A 16946-nucleotide genomic window follows, 5' to 3' on the forward strand; every position below is an offset into this window, starting at 1 on the left:
CTTGACACCTTTCCGGGGGCTTTCGGACGTCTCAATAACACATACGTATATCATGTGCAATAACACATACGTATATCATGTGCTCTTTATCTTGACACCTTTCCAGGGGCTTTCGGACGTCTCAATAACACATACGTATATCATGTGCAATAACACATACGTATATCATGTGCAATAACACATACGTATATAAAGTGCTTATTATCTTGACACCTTTCCGGGGGCTTTCGGACGTCTCAATAACACATACGTATATCGTGCAATAACACATACGTATATAAAGTGCTTATTATCTTGACACCTTTCCGGGGGCTTTCGGACGATACATGATTTAACCTTGGTTTTATTAAAAATGAACTCATGGTTTAGTGTGATAATGATAAACAACCCAGCGTTCTTAACCAAACCTCTCTACAAAAGTGTGTGTGGTGTACGTGCAGTTCCTGTCTTAGTGTGAGAAGATATTTGGTGTGTACGCAGGTGTTCAAGTGTTCAAACTCATACATGAGGCCCATAGCCCTTGTTAAGATCAGAGAAGTATATGAACTCTATAACTTCCTTTAAATGTATTCTTTAAGTAAGAAAGCTATTTTATATAAGAAAACTCAGTAATATATTTAGAATATAAGAAAAGTCAATAATATGTCTAGAAAAACCACCATATTACTCTATTCTGTTGACAATTTATAAAGTACAGAAAATGTCATTGTAATTGTTTTGTACTTTCAGTTTACCAAACCAAGGTTTAGCGGGTCTCACATTGCTGCAGCGAAGCCAAATTTGAGTGCGGCTAGAAGACCATCTCGTGTGGATGACCAACCCAGCGCAGCAGTGTCCAGTGCCCCGAAACCAAGCACCACTGTCTCTGTAAGTATTGGCATAATCCACATTTCATGCTGTTAAGTAAAGTTAACACATTACGCTCGCCTCCACTTTGTACAGCACATATTTTTATTCCAGGAAACCATACTGTAATGAAATAAGATCAGAACTTTACAGTATTGCATAATGCTTTAATTAAATACATTCGATATACACTGCTGTTCAGCAGTGACACCTTAAATTGATCAAAAACGGTCCAACATTTTGTCACGCTTTATTAAGTAGTCAACCATTTTAACTGTGATTTTTAAATATCAAAATATTACTGTTTTAATTTATTTTTGATCAAGTAATTAAGACTTTGGAGAACGTAATAATCTAAAGCATCTTTCTGGTCACACGCCTCTGAACAGTGGTGTATAATTCCATCTAACATGAGGTAAAATTATTGTAAAAATTATTATTTTGCTTTTCCTTAGGTATGCCTGTGATCTGAGAGTCATTAGATTCCTGCGTGAGCGTGGCCTAGGCAACAGTCCTACACGGGTCATCAAACAGCTGCATGAGAACCACAGTGAGGAGTGGCTCAAGTGTCTGGCCCGGTACACCACCCAATGTGTTGACTTTGTCAACCGCCCTGGAGTGTTGCCAATAAAATTCCAGGAACCCCCAAAGCCTGCAGTGGTGCCAAGCTGGAAGTGGCTTCTCACTGTTTACAGCCGAGACATCCTGACAAGGCTGGATGAAATCCATGCCAGGATAACATCCACTTACAGCACAGTGTTAAAGATGGATTCAACTAAAAAGGTATTTTAAAAATTGTATGCTCAGCATTCTACACTGTTTGATGTTTACTACATTTTAAACATGCTCCCAATTATGTCTATTTCAGACCACCAAAAAGCTGGCAGGGACAGCCAGAGGAAGGGGACTGTGGCTCACCTCTGTTGGCAACGAGTTTGGCCAGGTGCTCATCAGTGTCTTAACAGCCCAGGAAGGAGCAGGACTGGACAAGATGGTAGACGGTCTTGTGAAACGCTACCAGCAGGCCGGTGTGGATCCACCTGCCGTGTTGAACGTCGACTGTGGGTGCTGCACTGAGGTGGGAGAGACCAAGCTGAAAGCTAGGTTCAGTGGATGGCCAGATCTCCTGATAAGGCTGGACATCTGGCATTTTATGCGCAGGATCGCCTTGGGATGTACAACCGACGCCCATCAGCTTTACCCCATCTTCATGTCACGACTGTCAGCGTGCATCTTTGAATGGGATGGTGCTGATATTTCTCTGCTCCGCAAAGCCAAGAGAGAGCTGCTGATGTCCCGGGTTGGCCTGCGCTGACAGATGAAGATGTCGACAAACACCTTAAGAGGAAAGAGTTGGCTCTCCATTGTCGGAGGAGGACCCGCGGGGAGGAGACTACCATCCTTCTCCTTGAAAGGCTGCTTACAGAGCTCCTAAGCAGCCAAGGCAATGACTCCCTGGGTGTTCCTCTCCTGGACAGAGAAAGGATGGAGCACATCTGGAGTGTCCAGAAGAAGCATGTGAAATGCATCCAAGATCCCCCTGGTGTGGTGCTCTATACAGAGAAGGGGACCTTAACCAAGGGTGGTGTGCTTCTGGGGACATACAGATGTGCCAGAGGCTCCACTTCTCTCGAGTCCTTTCACTTGCATCACAACCGTTTCATCCCAGGTACGTATCTGCCACACTTAGAATGCATATGTAGAAAAAAGCATTAAGCGTGTTTATTTCAGACTCCCTTAACACTGTTGTGTCTGTTTACAGGGACCAGTGCCAACAGTCTGAACTTTCATATTTATCTGCTGGAGGGGCTTCACAGGTGGAACCAGGACCAGGAGGCTGCTTCCTTGTCATCTGAACCATCAGCTTTGCGCAGCTACACAGGAGAACTCCTTCACTGTGCAAACTGCAATTACGAAAAGCTGTTTGGCAGGAAAGTGGTCCCCACGTTTTGTCCCCTTGCACGTTACACCGGTAAGAGAACTTGTTATTGGTGTAAACCTGCATTTATGTAAAATATCAGCCTTTATATATCATATTTAATTCTCACTTGAATGTAATTCCTGTTTATTTATTGTGTTTATTCCAGGTGAGCTCATTGGAGTCCAGTATTTGTTCCTTCAGACTGGTCAGGCACTGCAGGAAATGAACCCAGACTCTGAGCAGACAGCAGAGCTCCTTGATGACCTCAATGTGGAAGAGCGGGAGGAAGATGAGGGCTTCTGTGACATCAACGAGGATCACACCTTAAGAGATCTGGATGTTGTTCTGTCACCACTGTCCACACTGACACTGGGTTCTTTCACCCCTGTCACAAGAAGTGCCACCTCTGTCCTGGGCTCCTCAACGCCTTCATTGGTCCCTGACACCAGTGTTCTGGCACATAGCCTCCCACAGTCTGCGTCCCCTGTCCCCTCTGAGCCTTCTGATTTACCTGTCCACTTGGAGTTGGAAGATGCAGGGCAGGAAGGCGATGAAGAGACGGTATGTTCCACTCCTGTATTTTTATTAAACAAAAATAAAAAAACTATTTATTAAAAAACAATGAATTAATGGTCAACATCTGCTTCTGTGCTGTGAACCCAGAGTTTACACTTATTTTACTTAAAAATTACTCAATTGGTAAGTCATTAGTAAGCAAAATGCATCAAACTTAATATTTTATGTAACAATTATTGTTTGTGTTTTTCAATAGGCTGTTGACTACCAAAATGTGCCTGGTTTTCAACATGTGGACAGGCTGGCGTAATATCTGGTGGAGCTCCGGGGTCACACAGTCCTCAGCCTGACCAACCAGGAAGCCAACACCATCATTGGACTTTGTCAGAAGCTGGATGACCGAGACAAGCAGAGGGTGGTGTATGCAGCTCGGCACCAGGAGCGACTGCTGAGTGGGCGCTTCAGAACACCAAAGAGGCCCACTCACACCCTTGGAGTAGAGAGCACCACCAGATGTGTGCTGGGTGCAGGCAGCGTACCCGCTCAGTGGCCTGACTGCTGCCGTCTGGTGGAGACCATCTTCATCAGGCTTTGCACAATTCACCCTAGCCCCAAGAAAAAAAGAAAAGGGAAGCCTGTCGAGATGGTCTCTGATCCTCCAAGAATATCGAAGGATAAGGCAGCTTGTGCTTGGAAACAGCATGGTAATGGAGGGAACATCCATGCAGCTGGTGGAGGTAAACCAAAACACCCTGATTCAGTGGCACAATAACAGACAGAAAAACAGAACTGTCTGTGCTGCTTCAGGCAATTGAGTTGCCTCAGCCCCTTTCCTGAAGCTCAGAGCCTCTGTCAGGGTGCTAAACAGACTATGGACTGAGGCCACATCAACCAGCGGAGCAGCACCAGTACAAGCTACCCGAGAGCACGGCAGGCCAAGCAAAGCAGAGGCAGACTTCTGTTGGGCGACCCCTTCTCAGACCCAAAGCACCAGTTCCAAGCCAATCGTTGGTTACACCATCAGTACCTGGAGCATCACTGCAGATGGTGACCAATGTACTTGTGCCAGCAGCAGCAGGTTTCCAGAGTGTGCCCATGTTCCAGTATGTGCCAATGGTCCAAGGCATGCCGACGGTGCAGGGTATGCCAGTGGTGCAGCCACTGTTACAGCCCACAGTTGTCCAGGTCACCGCCTCACAGCCTGCTGCACCCGCTGTCAATCCAGGTGCCATACCCAAGAGACCCTACAGAAGAACTGTGGAGGCCAACACATGCAAGAAGTGTGGCCAATTTAAAACAAGTGAAACAGGTCATAGCCAGTATAGGGGCAGGGTGTACTGCCCACACACTGAGACTGTTTCAAAAGAGGTATGGTTGGCAGGGTTTGATCCTGCGCGGGAAGACCCCAATGGATTTCAAGTCCATCGCCTTAACCACTCAGCCACGACTACAACAGGTTCAGTGCCCTCTGGGCTTAACTCGTGCGGCAAAGAGGGACGAGCCGGCAGCGTAACGGGCAATGTAATGGAGACATCAAAAAGGGACAGGCAGGATCACATCAACGACACAAACACAGCACGTGGCGTCCTGCCGTGACCCGGATTCGAACCGGAGTTGCTGCGGCCACAACGCAGAGTACTAACCACTATACGATCACGGCAAGCCACCGGCCCTCCGGCAAAGCTGCGTTAGCAGGACTTCTTGACTACATCTGCAGGGAGGGGATTGGCAGGTTTTGCTGAGGTCTCAAGGAATTTCTGGTCAATGCGCAAACGCTCGACTAAACCATGCTCAAAGCCCATATGTCGACTCCAACTCACGAGCAAACGTTTTCTATTCACAGAGGGCGGGGCCAGAACAGCTCACAAGGTAAAGGTGACTTTGCCATCGTCCGAACAGGGACTTGAACCCTGGACCCTCAGATATACAGGGCAAGAAAAATCATCATTGACTCCACACACCCAGCACACAAACTCTTTGATCTGTTGCCCTCTGGCCGGCGCTTTAGAGCACTGAACACCAGGACTTCCAGACACAGAAGCAGCTTCTTCCCCCAGGCAATCTCCCTCCTAACAGATAACTGCTCCTTAAGAGCAATATTCCACTTCCACTACTCCTATAGTGTGCACTATAGTGCCTTATTATATCTACATCTTATGTATACATGTATATAACACTACCTCAACTTACTAAATTATCCATTTGCACAAGTGTACATACAATCTGTTAATATGTTTATTCTACTATATACTACCCTGTACAATGTCTCTTATATGTTATTATCCCCCATTTTCTGTAAAATAGTCTTTATTTTATATATGCACAATTTAGAATGTTTTAGACTGTAAATCGTATTATATTGTATTGTCATTGTGTTGAATGTCTGTACTAGAAGCTTCCAACACCAAAGAAAATTCCTTGTGTGTGCAAGCACACTTGGCAATAAAGCTCTTCTGATTCTGATTCTGATCTTGAATCTTCTGATTAAAAGTCTGATGCTCTAACGACTGAGCTATCCGGGCTCGTGAAGGTGTGCAACAAGTTCTTGGTGTAGGCCCTCAAGGGGGAGTGGGAGGAGTTCAGTACGGCAGGTGAGTGCATGTTCATCCCTCATCAAGCACACCTGAACCAGCTAATGTGGCTCTGGAGGTAAATGAAAAACTACGCTCCAAGCGGAGCACAGATCCACTGGCAACAGTGGGATTTGAACCCACGCCTCCAAAGAGACTGCAGCCTAAATCCAGCGCCTTAGACCGCTCGGCCACACTACCTCGAAAAGGCATCTTCTGCGGGCCATTTCCACCATTGTGTTTGACATTAGGCCCCGACAACGTTTCGCAGACAGTCAGTAATTTACAGGGTTCTGTCCGCTTAGGGTTCTGTGCACCTTTCTGATGCAGGGGCGTTCAGTCCTATCTCTGGAGGCGATGCCACCTGTAGATTGCGGATCATCAAGTACACCTGAACCGGATAATGTGGCTCTGGGAGTTGGCAGGTAAGTGAAAGTCAGACGTGTTTTAAAAACTGCCCTGACAGCTTTTCTATGGTCTTTTTTTGCTCGTGATTTCCTTAAAGGTTCCTGCAAATATATTTATATATATATATGTAATTATCAGAATCAGAAATAGCTTTATTGCCAAGTATGTTTGCACATACAAGGAATTTGTTTTGGTGACAGGAGCATCCAGAACACAGAATCAGCAACAACAGTGCACAGAGACCATAACACAATAGAATACAGTACACAATGATTTAAATAAGGGCCTATGGGTATAAAAAAATTAAGAAATACAATACAATAAACATAAGATAAAGATATAGAGAGTGTAAAGCTATGTATGTATGTAAATATGTACAAGTAAAAAATAAGAATAGACTATTGTAGTACAAGGTATGTGGCAGTGTTAATTTTGACAGCAAATTTTGATTTAGTTTTAGTCATAGTCTTTTGACGAAAATGCAATTTAGTTTTAGTCACATTTTAGTCAACCCCATCATTTTAGTTTTAGTCTAGTTTTAGTCGACGAAATATGAAAAACATTTTAGTCGAATAAATATACATTATATTTAGTCTACTAAAATCTAAATGGTTTAAATCATTTACTTAAAGTAATTAAATCTTCCATACAAAGATTCAACTGTTTTGACATAATTTACTTCACCTTAAAATGAAATTAAACCAGGTCATTACCTTTATTTTTCAGAAAAGTTCAGTAACTAGATTTGCATTGTTGGAACACAGAATATTAGACCATGAATGACATGTTCCAGTTCATTCAATCCCATTTGACTCAATTGACTCGTTAAGTAGGGCGTATTCATTCAGTTCATTCAACCAATGAAACGCTCTGACAGGGCTCACACTCAAAGGCTATTGGCTCATGGCATGCCTCTTTGAAGAAAGAGCTGCACTGTCTTTGCATGATACAGCAATGAATGAGAAATAGCTTTCAAAAAGACATATTATATAAATTGTATTACATTTCTTTAATCATGCAAACATGTTACATACTTGGTTCGAATGTACAGTTTGACTCACTTCATCACTTCTATAATCAGTAGAGGACAGCGCTGGTTTCTTTTTGCTGACTTTATGTTGCATTTCACGTTATGCAGCAGCTCGTGTTAAGTTAACATAGGCATATAAAAACCTTTGTGCTGCCCTCGTAATGTGTTTCGGGGTGACTCACCTGCAGTCGCGCTTCAAGTTTGCGGCGTTTTACCAGCGATCGTGAAGGAAAATAAGACGCTTTGTAAACCGCGTGGAGACACAGAATACACGTGTGTGCTTCCCCTTCTCCCAGATACTTCTCTCTACCATTTATATGAGATAAGCACATGCGCGCAAACTGATGTCTGCCAGGTGGGACAAGAATATTTTCGTCTCGTTTTTATTAGTTGACGAAAATGTCAGTATATTTTTATTACAGTTTTCGTTATCATGCATTCATTTTTATTTAGTTATCATCTCGTTTTCATCAGTGAAAACATGTCGTTAACGAATACTTTTCATCATAGTTTTCGTCAACGAAATTAGATCATTTAACATACGGTTCAAGTTACGTAAAGACTATATACAGCAGAATGAATGAAATATTTGATCATTTGATCATATCAGAATATATGAAATAATTGACAGATAAACTTTCTGTCTAATGCACTGCAGTAGCCAAGTGACTTGTGTCATGACTTGCGAAGCCTACAAACAGCATTATTTTATATAACTCATTACGCCATTACTTATTTTGAAAACCAAAGCACACCCACACATCAGCTCTGAGAGCTCCAAGCGTTCTTATATTTTTCACCATGCTCGCTTCCCCTTACTTTTGGCCGTATGTAAATTATCGATAGTAGAGGTATCACTATCGATACACTATCGAAAAAAAAAACATGTATCGATATTTTTGCACAGCCCTAATTATAATGCACTGTAAGTTAATTCCCCCAAATACATAAAATTGAGGTGATAAAAAAAGAATCAACCAGATATTTTTAGTATTAATAATTACCATATAGAAAGGGGATCGTGGTGGTGGAGGCAGGGGCTGAACGCGGGGACGCTGAGATGTTGACCCGCTGCTCTGAGACGAGGATGCAGGCTTAGGAGTGCTCATGCGCAATGTAATGACATCACTACTGCTGTCCTCACGTGTTGATGACGAATTCACCTTTGCTACTGCAAACAGAGTTTGTTAATACACTAGTTAAAACTCTACTAATTACAATACTTCTGTGTGAACCTGGACCAAACTTACCTGGTTCTGTGTTTGGTGCTTGTCCCTGTATCACTCTCAACACAGGCCTAGTGGGTGGAGGCACGGTTGAAGCAACAGTTCGAGGTGGTGCGGCGTAGACCGGAGGTCGGTGTGGCGGCTGTGATGAAACGGGTGCTCTGAGAACAGGGTTCGGTGTGCCATGTGGATGCAGGGTGACTGACTGAGGAAGAGCAGGGCGAGGAGAAGGAGGCACAGCCAGAGTGGGGACGGATCCGGCTTCTTTACTTGTTGCCTGGCGAACAACAATCTTTACAATCCCAGGCCCACTTACCATAGATGTTGGAACTGAAATAAGCAAAGGTATGATTAGTTACTGCGCAGGAAATCCATCTGCAAAAGATCAAATAAGACTGAAATTATGAGGTTTCAAATGATCAAACTGTCAAAAAAATGGATAAATGGACAAAAAGAAAACAGAAAAGCTGATTAAACGGCTCCAGTAGTTTATAAGGTCTACGCACCTTATAACATAAATGATTTAACCTGTAAATTAAAAACAAAATCTTTCCTAAACTCGCATGTAACTTCTAATATAAAGTTCCAATACTTTTAATCCAACATGAGTTATTCAGTTAGTAGCTGACAAACCATACAAAATTAGTCACCACATGCTGTTACACACAAAGAACCAAAGGCAGAAGCGTGGTACCCGGGATACAGGCTTTACCCAGACACGGAAGAACTCAAGGACAGCACAAGTACCTTGAGTAGCGGTGAAAGGTACTGCTAGTCCAGAGCAGGTTGGGGTTGTGCTGGTTGGGTGGGGAATTGCTGAGCTGCTACCTGACTGACTAACTGTGTGAAGAACTGCCACCTGAGCTGGCTGACTAATAAGGTGGTGCTGCCCACTACTGGTAACCAGATGCATTATGTTTCCTAAAGGGCACAACCACAGAAGAAAGTGTTAGCCTCCACCAAACACTCACAGAAAGACTGACGGCGTGCAGGAAAAAGCGAAACCTGTCCTAAGCAGGCAGTGGATCAGTTCCACAAGCAGACTATTCTTATGCTTTTATTTATTTGTGGAAGGCGGTAGTTACCTTGGATGGGCCGTGGTTGAGGCACAGGGACTTGGTGCAGCTGGGTCCCAGACAGTGTGAGCTTATTGCCCTGAAGCTGGAAGGTGACTGGTTTACTGCCTTGGGAGGACGATACAGGCCGGCCAGCCAGAGAGGCCAGCTGAGCGATACTGACCACCTCTCCAGCTGTACATGTGAGACAAAAAAAAACAATTAAATTTCTTACCATTAGACAGAACAACTGGTTACAAAAGAGTTTTAAAAGAGCATACATGGCAACCGAGCTTGCATATCTGGGCTGAGCAGAACCCTCTGGGTCATGACGGTGCTTGCTGGTTGAGGGGGCATGGACACAGCCGAAATACTTGAGGGTGCTGAGGGGCGTACAGTCACAGGGTGGGGGGCAGGAGGCCTTACTGCAGGTGCAGAAGGAACGGTGCTAGGAGCCACTGGAGCTTTGGGAGCAGGTACAGGAGTAACAGGGCAAACTGCAACAGAAGTAGAAAGTTAAACTCTTGCTGTTTGTGATCATATGAGAGTAAACATCATGTCGCTTGCTACTCAAGCTGACCTTGAGGTAATGGCTGGGAGGGGGCCTGGGAAGGGGTGACCTCTGTGATTAGGGGAGGCTTTGGAGTCTGAACCACAGTGGTGGTGTGACCCAAAGTTCGCGGGGTATTAACTGCTGAACGCCCTTCAGATTTAGGTAAGGGTTGGAGCATCCTACAAAGGCATGAACACATGGAAATTATTAGGTGAAGATTTTACCCAAGACGTACAGTACATGTGCACTGAACCGTTTTAAACAACGCACCTGTTGACCTTCATGCGAACAGGCTTCGGTCTGGGAGGAGGATCAGGGGATTCCATGATTTCCTGAACAAGCTGACGTGTCACTCTTCTCTGAGGCAGGAAAACATCTGCTTGGTATCTAGATACACGTTGCTCCAGACAAACCAGGTCAAACAAGGACAAGTCACAGCGCTTTGAGGACACAAAAAAGACTGATTAACCTTCACTGGAGTTCACAGAGACAAACTGACGATTTGCATACAAATAATGTGCAATAAATAATATTTCTTTATTTTATGTTCTTAATTATTCGATTTACTTCGGTTTACAAGTTAACTGTTTACCTCAAAGGGAGAGGTCTCAAGAGCCCGCTGAACCAGGGAGGCAGTAGAATAAATGATAGGATGTGTGATAAAAGGAGACTGTATGGGCCTCGGATCAAACAGGTTGGGGTGATTACACACTTTCCTCAGCTGCATAAGGATGTTGATCACAGACATGAAATGACCGCTTGCCAAAGTCTCTCGTGTCCTGAAAAATAAACACAAATAAGATAATCGTCCATAGGATGCATTCACTGTTATCCACAAACAAAGGCCTGTTTTTTCTTCCCAGGCACACCCATATCTGCTTTCCCCGAATACTCACGAGGCCTGAGCCATGAAGTCATCGTAAAGAAACCTCTGTCTTTTGGAGAGTCGACAGCGCACCACATGCTCATATTTTTTGGGCATTTGTTTTTCCACATCTGCTTTGATTCTGCGTAGCAGAAAGGGTCTTAACACCTAACAGGGGGAGAGAAAGAGGGGAACCTAATTTAAAGTAAAATTTCTTAAACTGCCTCCCTATAACAATAATAAAATAAATACAGGCAAAGATCATAAGATAAACATGGGACCATTTTTCTCAGCATTTCAAATGCAATTTATTAAATCAAATATTCATATATTCTGCATTGAACTGTTAATACCTTGTGAAGCCGTTTGAATAAGCCCTCATTGTACTCCTGACTCCCTTCAATCATGCCAGTGAGTGGGTTGGAGAACCACTCTTTAAACTCACGATGGGACTGGAAAACGTGCGGCATGAGAAAGTGCATGAGAGACCACAGCTCCATTAGACTGTTCTGGAGAGGAGTACCTGTGAGCAACAATCTCCTCTGACTGAGAGAAAAGAGATTTAAGAGATAAATTATCAAACAAATCATTACACGCTGATCACAGTGTCTGCATTAATTGGGTTTTATACATAAGATGTAAAGAATAAACATTTGAATAGGGCATGTAGCTATAGTTAAAGAAATTAGTAAATTCCTGTTGTACCTGTTGAAGTTGAGCAGACTTTGCCAGCGCTGGGACTTAAAGTTCTTGATATTCTGGGCTTCATCCAGAATTAAGTACCTCCAAGACTTGCGCCTAAAAGCCTGATGATCTTGCAGTACAAGCTTATATGAGGTGATGCAGACATGGAAAGCATTGGGTTTGGTCCAGCCCTGAAAATAGGTGAAATGGAAAAACATTTTAAAATCATGATAAATGAAAAGCTAAAATAATAAAATTTTAGAATATTAATGAGTACTGTTTTTAATACCTGTCTCTTGAGTTTGCGCTCTTTCTGGCTGCCATAATAGGTGAGGATTTTAAAACCTGGGCACCAACGTTTCAACTCCATCTCCCAGTTGAGCATTACACTGGTGGGCACAATAATCAGATGAGGACCCCAATTGCCTGAAAGAGAAAGTTAAGATTTGGAGGAAAGTTTGTACTGCATACATCAACCACAATTTTAAAACACACCAAAAGAAAATGCAAACTTATGTGGATAGGTTACCTTTTACACAAGCTAGATGAGCCAACAGTGCAATGGTCTGGATAGTTTTGCCAAGTCCCATTTCATCTGCGAGAATGCCATTGAGTTTCTTCTCATTCATGGTGACCAACCAGTCCAGTCCAATGTGCTGGTACTCACGCAAGTTGCCATGAAGCAGGAAGGGAATTGGTGTTTTGACCTTGAATGAAATTTTTAAAAAAATCAAACAACTGCAGTTAGTTCTAAACAAAATGTCCTTAAAGGAACAATTCGCCCAAAAATGAAAATTCTGTCATCATTTACTCAACCAAATATAAAATATTCCAAATATAAATTTTGTTCTGATGAACACAGAGAAAGATAATTGGAAGAATGCTTGTAACCAAAAGGTCCTTGGCCACCACTGACTACCATGATAGGAAAAATTACAACGATAAACAAAAGTGCCCAAGAACTGTTTGCTTTCCTACATCCTTCAAAATATCTTCTTTTGTGTTTAACAGAACAAAGAACTGTTTGGTTACAAGTATTCTTTCAAATATCTTTCTCTATGTTCATCGGATCAACGAAATTTACACAGATTTGGAACAAGTTTCATTTTTGGGTGAACTGTTCCTTTAAGGCAGTGGTTCTGAGGGTTTGTGCTTACCTTTGTTGTTGCCAGTGTATACCCTTTGGGTTGAAGGCTCTCCGCCGTAGCAGCAATGTGGCTGATCTCTTTCTTGGGTCGTGGAGATGTAGGCACAGTGGGACTATGATCTCCCTCTCTCAACAGAACCTCCATTCCCTCCCCTCCATCATCATCATCATCCTCCTCTTCACTCCCCTGCACATCGGCGTCATGATCTTCATCACTTTCTACAGCCTCTTGGGAATCTGAAAATTGAGTGAACCAAAATGTATAATCTGTTGAAGAAAACTTTCTACAACAAATGCTTTAGTGCATTTCTATTATAAAATATCAAACAGATTGTAGTTCCACCTGAAGAGGAGCTGCTCTCATCAATACTGTCCTCTCCTTCCGTCTCTTCCTCTGCCTCCTCCTCAGTGCCCTCTGATTCTTCGGAGGAGTCAGGTGATGCAGAGCCTGAGGGCTCCTCAAAATCGGAGGCATATGCTCCTCTGTACTTTTCTAGAAGATCTTCCATGCTCATCTCCCCTGTGAAACAAACAAGTGATCATATGATCTCTAAAAATTACTGCCAACAATTAAACACTCATCTCAAAGTTAGGGAATGTTATATATATATATAAATAAAAAGGACAGCATCTCAGTTACCCTCTCTAGCAAGGTCATAAAGTTCATCTGAATGATCTCCTCCTCCTTCAATGACTTCCTGGGCTGCAATTGTGTCCTCTTCATCTTCCGCTAAGAAAAGAGAAAATGTAAGTTCTATTTCCTTGCCATTAGGATTCCCTATTTGGTAAATCTCTACATACCATCCTCTTCATTGGCACTGAATTCCTTGTCTTCATCTTCAACGGTGACAGGGGTAGCATCTGAGGCTTCGTCTTCTGATTCAACATCCTGTGCAATCAAAAAGATCTATGTTAGGTGAAAGTTAAAATAATATGACGCTACGCTCATTTGAGTCTCTAATCTTAGAGGGCTGTTGTACCTGGGGCAGAGTTAAGGTGCTTAGTAGCTGGTCCAGTGGCAAAGTGCCCTCCTGTCTCAGTAACTCTATCTCTCTCCTCTGCGTCTCAGCATCATTTCCATCTTGTTGCTCTTCCACCTCGATGGTCTCTTCATCGTCCTCCTCCTCACATGGTGGCTCAAAGTCTCTATCTGCGACACAAAAGCGACAGTTTAAAACAGCAAGACTAACACTGAAATGTAAAAGTAATTCGGTGTGTTTGGAAACGTGAAGCTGTTTCATCTTTAAAAAGATCTGCATTTTAGTAAATGTATTACAACACTATCTGAACAAAAGAAAATGGCCACCAAAAGTATGTGGACACTTAGGACGTTTTCACACATAAGGGTTTGTTTCGGAACCTGGTGCGTTTTCTCTCTTGATTCGGTTCGTTTAGGCATATGTGAACACGGCAATCGCGCTAGGATCCACCCCAAAACAATCGCTCCGAGACCGCCTGAACAAGTGGTCTCGGCCCGATTGCAAACGAACTCTGGAGCGGTTCGCTAGACGTGTGAAAGCCATCCGACACAACGGACCAACGAACCAGACTGTATCACAATGTATGATGGGTAATTACGTAAAGTTGCGTGACGCAAAAGGGATTGTTTTGCTAATGGCTCCCTGTAACAATGTTCAAAGTAAGGAAGGAAGTAGGCGGTAACCGGCAAACGTTAAACCAAACTTTTAATAAAATAAACAAACAACAAAACGAAAGTAAAGTGCTGACAGCTCCCTCACAGTCGACTGCCGCCCACACAAACACAATAAAACATAACATAAAATCCAGGCCTGGTTCTCTCTCGTCCTTCTCTTTTTATGCTTCCCGAGTTCCGCTGTGAGAGACGCGAGACCGGTGCAACGCGCAGCTGACGCTCATTATCACTCGCGTTACCGGCCGGAAAATAAACAGATGCACTCTGACCAATCGAAGGAGAGTTTACTAGCACGTGACTTTTATTAACAAAGTTTGGTCCGTTTGGAAATATTGCCTTGTGAATGCGAACCGAACTAAAATAAATTGCAATATTGTAGCGATTTAACCCCCAGTTTCGGAACAAAGCAATCGATCCACAGGTGTGAAAACGCCCTTAGTGACAGTTCACCCAAAAAAGAAAATTCTGTCATCGTTTACTCACCCCCTCTTGTCATTTTAAACCTTTTGGACTTTCTTCCGCAGAACACAAAATAAGATATTTTGAAGAGAGTAACTTAACAGCACTGGCCACCATTCAATTCTATTGTATGGAAACAAAGCCAATGCAAAGGAATGGGGGCAAGTTAACAACATTCTTAAAAATATCTTCTTTTGTGTTCTGTGGAAGATAGAAAGTCAAAATGGTTTGAAATTAAAAGAGGGCGAGTAAATGATGACAGAAATTTTATTTTTGGTGAACTATCACTTTAAACCGTATCCAAATATCCAAGAATGTCACTGCATAAAAAAAACAACCAGGCTGCATTGATTGTGACGGTAAACACTTTTAATTGTGAACAAGCACACATAATGAGCACACAAATAATAAACACTTTATGGTGTGACCTACAAGTGAATAAAAACAGTAAACAAAAGCCAGCCCTCACCATCCTCATCAACAGCATTCGGCTGTGACTGTTTGGATGTAGCTGTGACGTCTGAACTTTGTCCAGGATCGGCCTGCAGCGACTGACTTAACAAGTCAGAGTAACGCTCCGTCTGACCCACAATAAAATCCAGCTGGAGATCTAGGGCCTTCTTCCGCTTCTCCTCCAGCCTGGACTGTTGTTTATACTGAACTACCTATAAACAGCAACAAAACAGGCATGAAAAATCAAAACCTAAAAAAGATTTTTGATTTCCATTTGAAATGTTTCAGGTGTTTACAGAATAAACCTAAACTTCACCTTCTCAACGCTGCTCCAGAAGGATCTGACCTCCTTGGCAATAGAAGAAGCAACTCTCCTCAGTTTGGCATGCTCTTCACGCTTTGCTCTCTCTTCCTTCTGCCTAAGTTCCTCGTGGTGACGCATCACCATCCGCACTACCTGAGAAGAATGTCCGATTGGTTAGAAGCACCATCAACAATTATCACATTTCAGAGAAGAACGAAGAACTCTCTCTTACTTTTCGGGCCACTCCTCTTTTCCATCGTCTTTCTTGAGCGAAGTCTGCAGAAAGCCACTGCATTTCCTCACACAGGTAATCCCAGTGCACTTTGGGCCGTACTGGTTCTGGTATGCGAGACAGACGTTTTAGAGACCAGAAGCCTTCACGTTTTAGCGCAAGGGTTCGATGCTCTATTTCCGCTTCCTGTGTAGAACGTACAAAATGCTCATTCAGACAGGCAAGTCCTAAAACCATTCACAGGCGAGAATACTAAAACTTAGAATACACGTCTCTCACATGTTTTGCCAGTTCGGCCATGTCTGTATGCTTCTCCGAGCGAGATTTTGGGGTATTTGTTTGCTCTGACTGAGAACAGCCACCAGAACCCTGGGAGGATGTGGAAGGTGTGTTTTTTCCATAAGAGCTTCGTACAGGTGAGGCTCTGTCCGAGTGGGAACGTATCCAGTCACTGGATGAGGGAGATAGAGATGCACACGGAACAGGGGAGGTGGAAGGAATTGAGCCTGTCGCGACCTTGCCTGCAATCCACTGGCAAACCTTGGAACAGACGAATAAAGCAGAGAACATGAATGCATGACTGAACAATATAACTCAGTGTGGAGTGCAAAAGACTGAGAGAGTGAGGAAAAGGAAGAAAAAAAGAAGTCCATTTAAACAGCCAGGTCTACAAGGACATCTTGGTGATCAAACATATAAACACCTTATGAGCCTATAAACACCCTTAGTGCTTTAGAAAAATACTGAAGGTGACAGAACAGTTGTGTGTAGTCAGCCTTACCGCCCTGTCAGGTTTAGCATGACAAAACAGATATTTTTAGGACAGCGAGTTGGAAGAAGTAGAATCTTCATAAAGCCTGACACCTCTTACCTTCAATAAAATCCCTTGTCTGTCTGTCCTGCTCTGCCCATGCTGGAAAACACACATGGCTCAACAAACAGCCAATAAGTGCACTAGCATCAGATTAAGTCTTTTTAACCCATTTATATTAGGAATATCTGAATTAGGAATATTTTTCTTAT

General features: G+C 43.1%; 2 protein-coding genes and 2 non-coding genes across 7 annotated transcripts in view; 1 reads left to right on the forward strand and 3 right to left on the reverse strand.

The window, feature by feature from the left end:
• srcap (Snf2-related CREBBP activator protein) overlaps window positions 1-16946 on the reverse strand; it is a 37366-nt gene that overhangs the window by 12574 nt on the left and 7846 nt on the right. Inside the window, exons 4-26 of one of the 4 annotated variants that reach the window (XM_057359072.1) lie at window positions 16795-16836; window positions 16203-16463; window positions 15924-16109; window positions 15704-15844; window positions 15404-15599; window positions 13802-13971; window positions 13623-13710; window positions 13462-13551; window positions 13165-13341; window positions 12832-13058; window positions 12204-12381; window positions 11964-12100; window positions 11696-11865; window positions 11344-11536; window positions 11022-11158; window positions 10718-10904; window positions 10396-10565; window positions 10153-10304; window positions 9854-10069; window positions 9603-9767; window positions 9265-9438; window positions 8542-8847; window positions 8296-8459 (exon numbers count right to left, since the gene is read on the reverse strand). In XM_057359072.1, coding sequence (XP_057215055.1) covers window positions 8296-8459; window positions 8542-8847; window positions 9265-9438; window positions 9603-9767; window positions 9854-10069; window positions 10153-10304; window positions 10396-10565; window positions 10718-10904; window positions 11022-11158; window positions 11344-11536; window positions 11696-11865; window positions 11964-12100; window positions 12204-12381; window positions 12832-13058; window positions 13165-13341; window positions 13462-13551; window positions 13623-13710; window positions 13802-13971; window positions 15404-15599; window positions 15704-15844; window positions 15924-16109; window positions 16203-16463; window positions 16795-16836 — 3927 coding nt within the window. Of the gene's footprint in view, window positions 1-8295; window positions 8463-8541; window positions 8848-9264; window positions 9439-9602; window positions 9768-9853; window positions 10070-10152; window positions 10305-10395; window positions 10566-10717; window positions 10905-11021; window positions 11159-11343; window positions 11537-11695; window positions 11866-11963; window positions 12101-12203; window positions 12382-12831; window positions 13059-13164; window positions 13342-13461; window positions 13552-13622; window positions 13711-13801; window positions 13972-15403; window positions 15600-15703; window positions 15845-15923; window positions 16110-16202; window positions 16464-16794; window positions 16837-16946 lie in introns of all 4 variants that reach the window. The other 3 variants (XM_057359070.1, XM_057359074.1, XM_057359073.1) reach the window with 3 other exon arrangements.
• LOC130569431 (uncharacterized) lies at window positions 2234-4108 on the forward strand. Its single transcript, XM_057359082.1, has 4 exons — window positions 2234-2515; window positions 2609-2818; window positions 2934-3328; window positions 3540-4108. Exons 1-4 carry the CDS (start codon window positions 2332-2334, stop codon window positions 3591-3593), a joined length of 843 nt encoding a protein of 280 aa, XP_057215065.1. The 5' UTR covers window positions 2234-2331; the 3' UTR covers window positions 3594-4108.
• Window positions 4653-4734, reverse strand: trnas-uga (transfer RNA serine (anticodon UGA)). The gene has a single exon. It is a non-coding gene; the product is annotated as a tRNA-Ser (tRNA).
• On the reverse strand, window positions 5973-6054 carry trnal-uag (transfer RNA leucine (anticodon UAG)). The gene has a single exon. It is a non-coding gene; the product is annotated as a tRNA-Leu (tRNA).

This window comes from Triplophysa rosa, linkage group LG18 (genome assembly GCF_024868665.1).
Source record: "Triplophysa rosa linkage group LG18, Trosa_1v2, whole genome shotgun sequence".
NCBI classification, from domain to species: Eukaryota; Metazoa; Chordata; class Actinopteri; order Cypriniformes; family Nemacheilidae; genus Triplophysa; species Triplophysa rosa.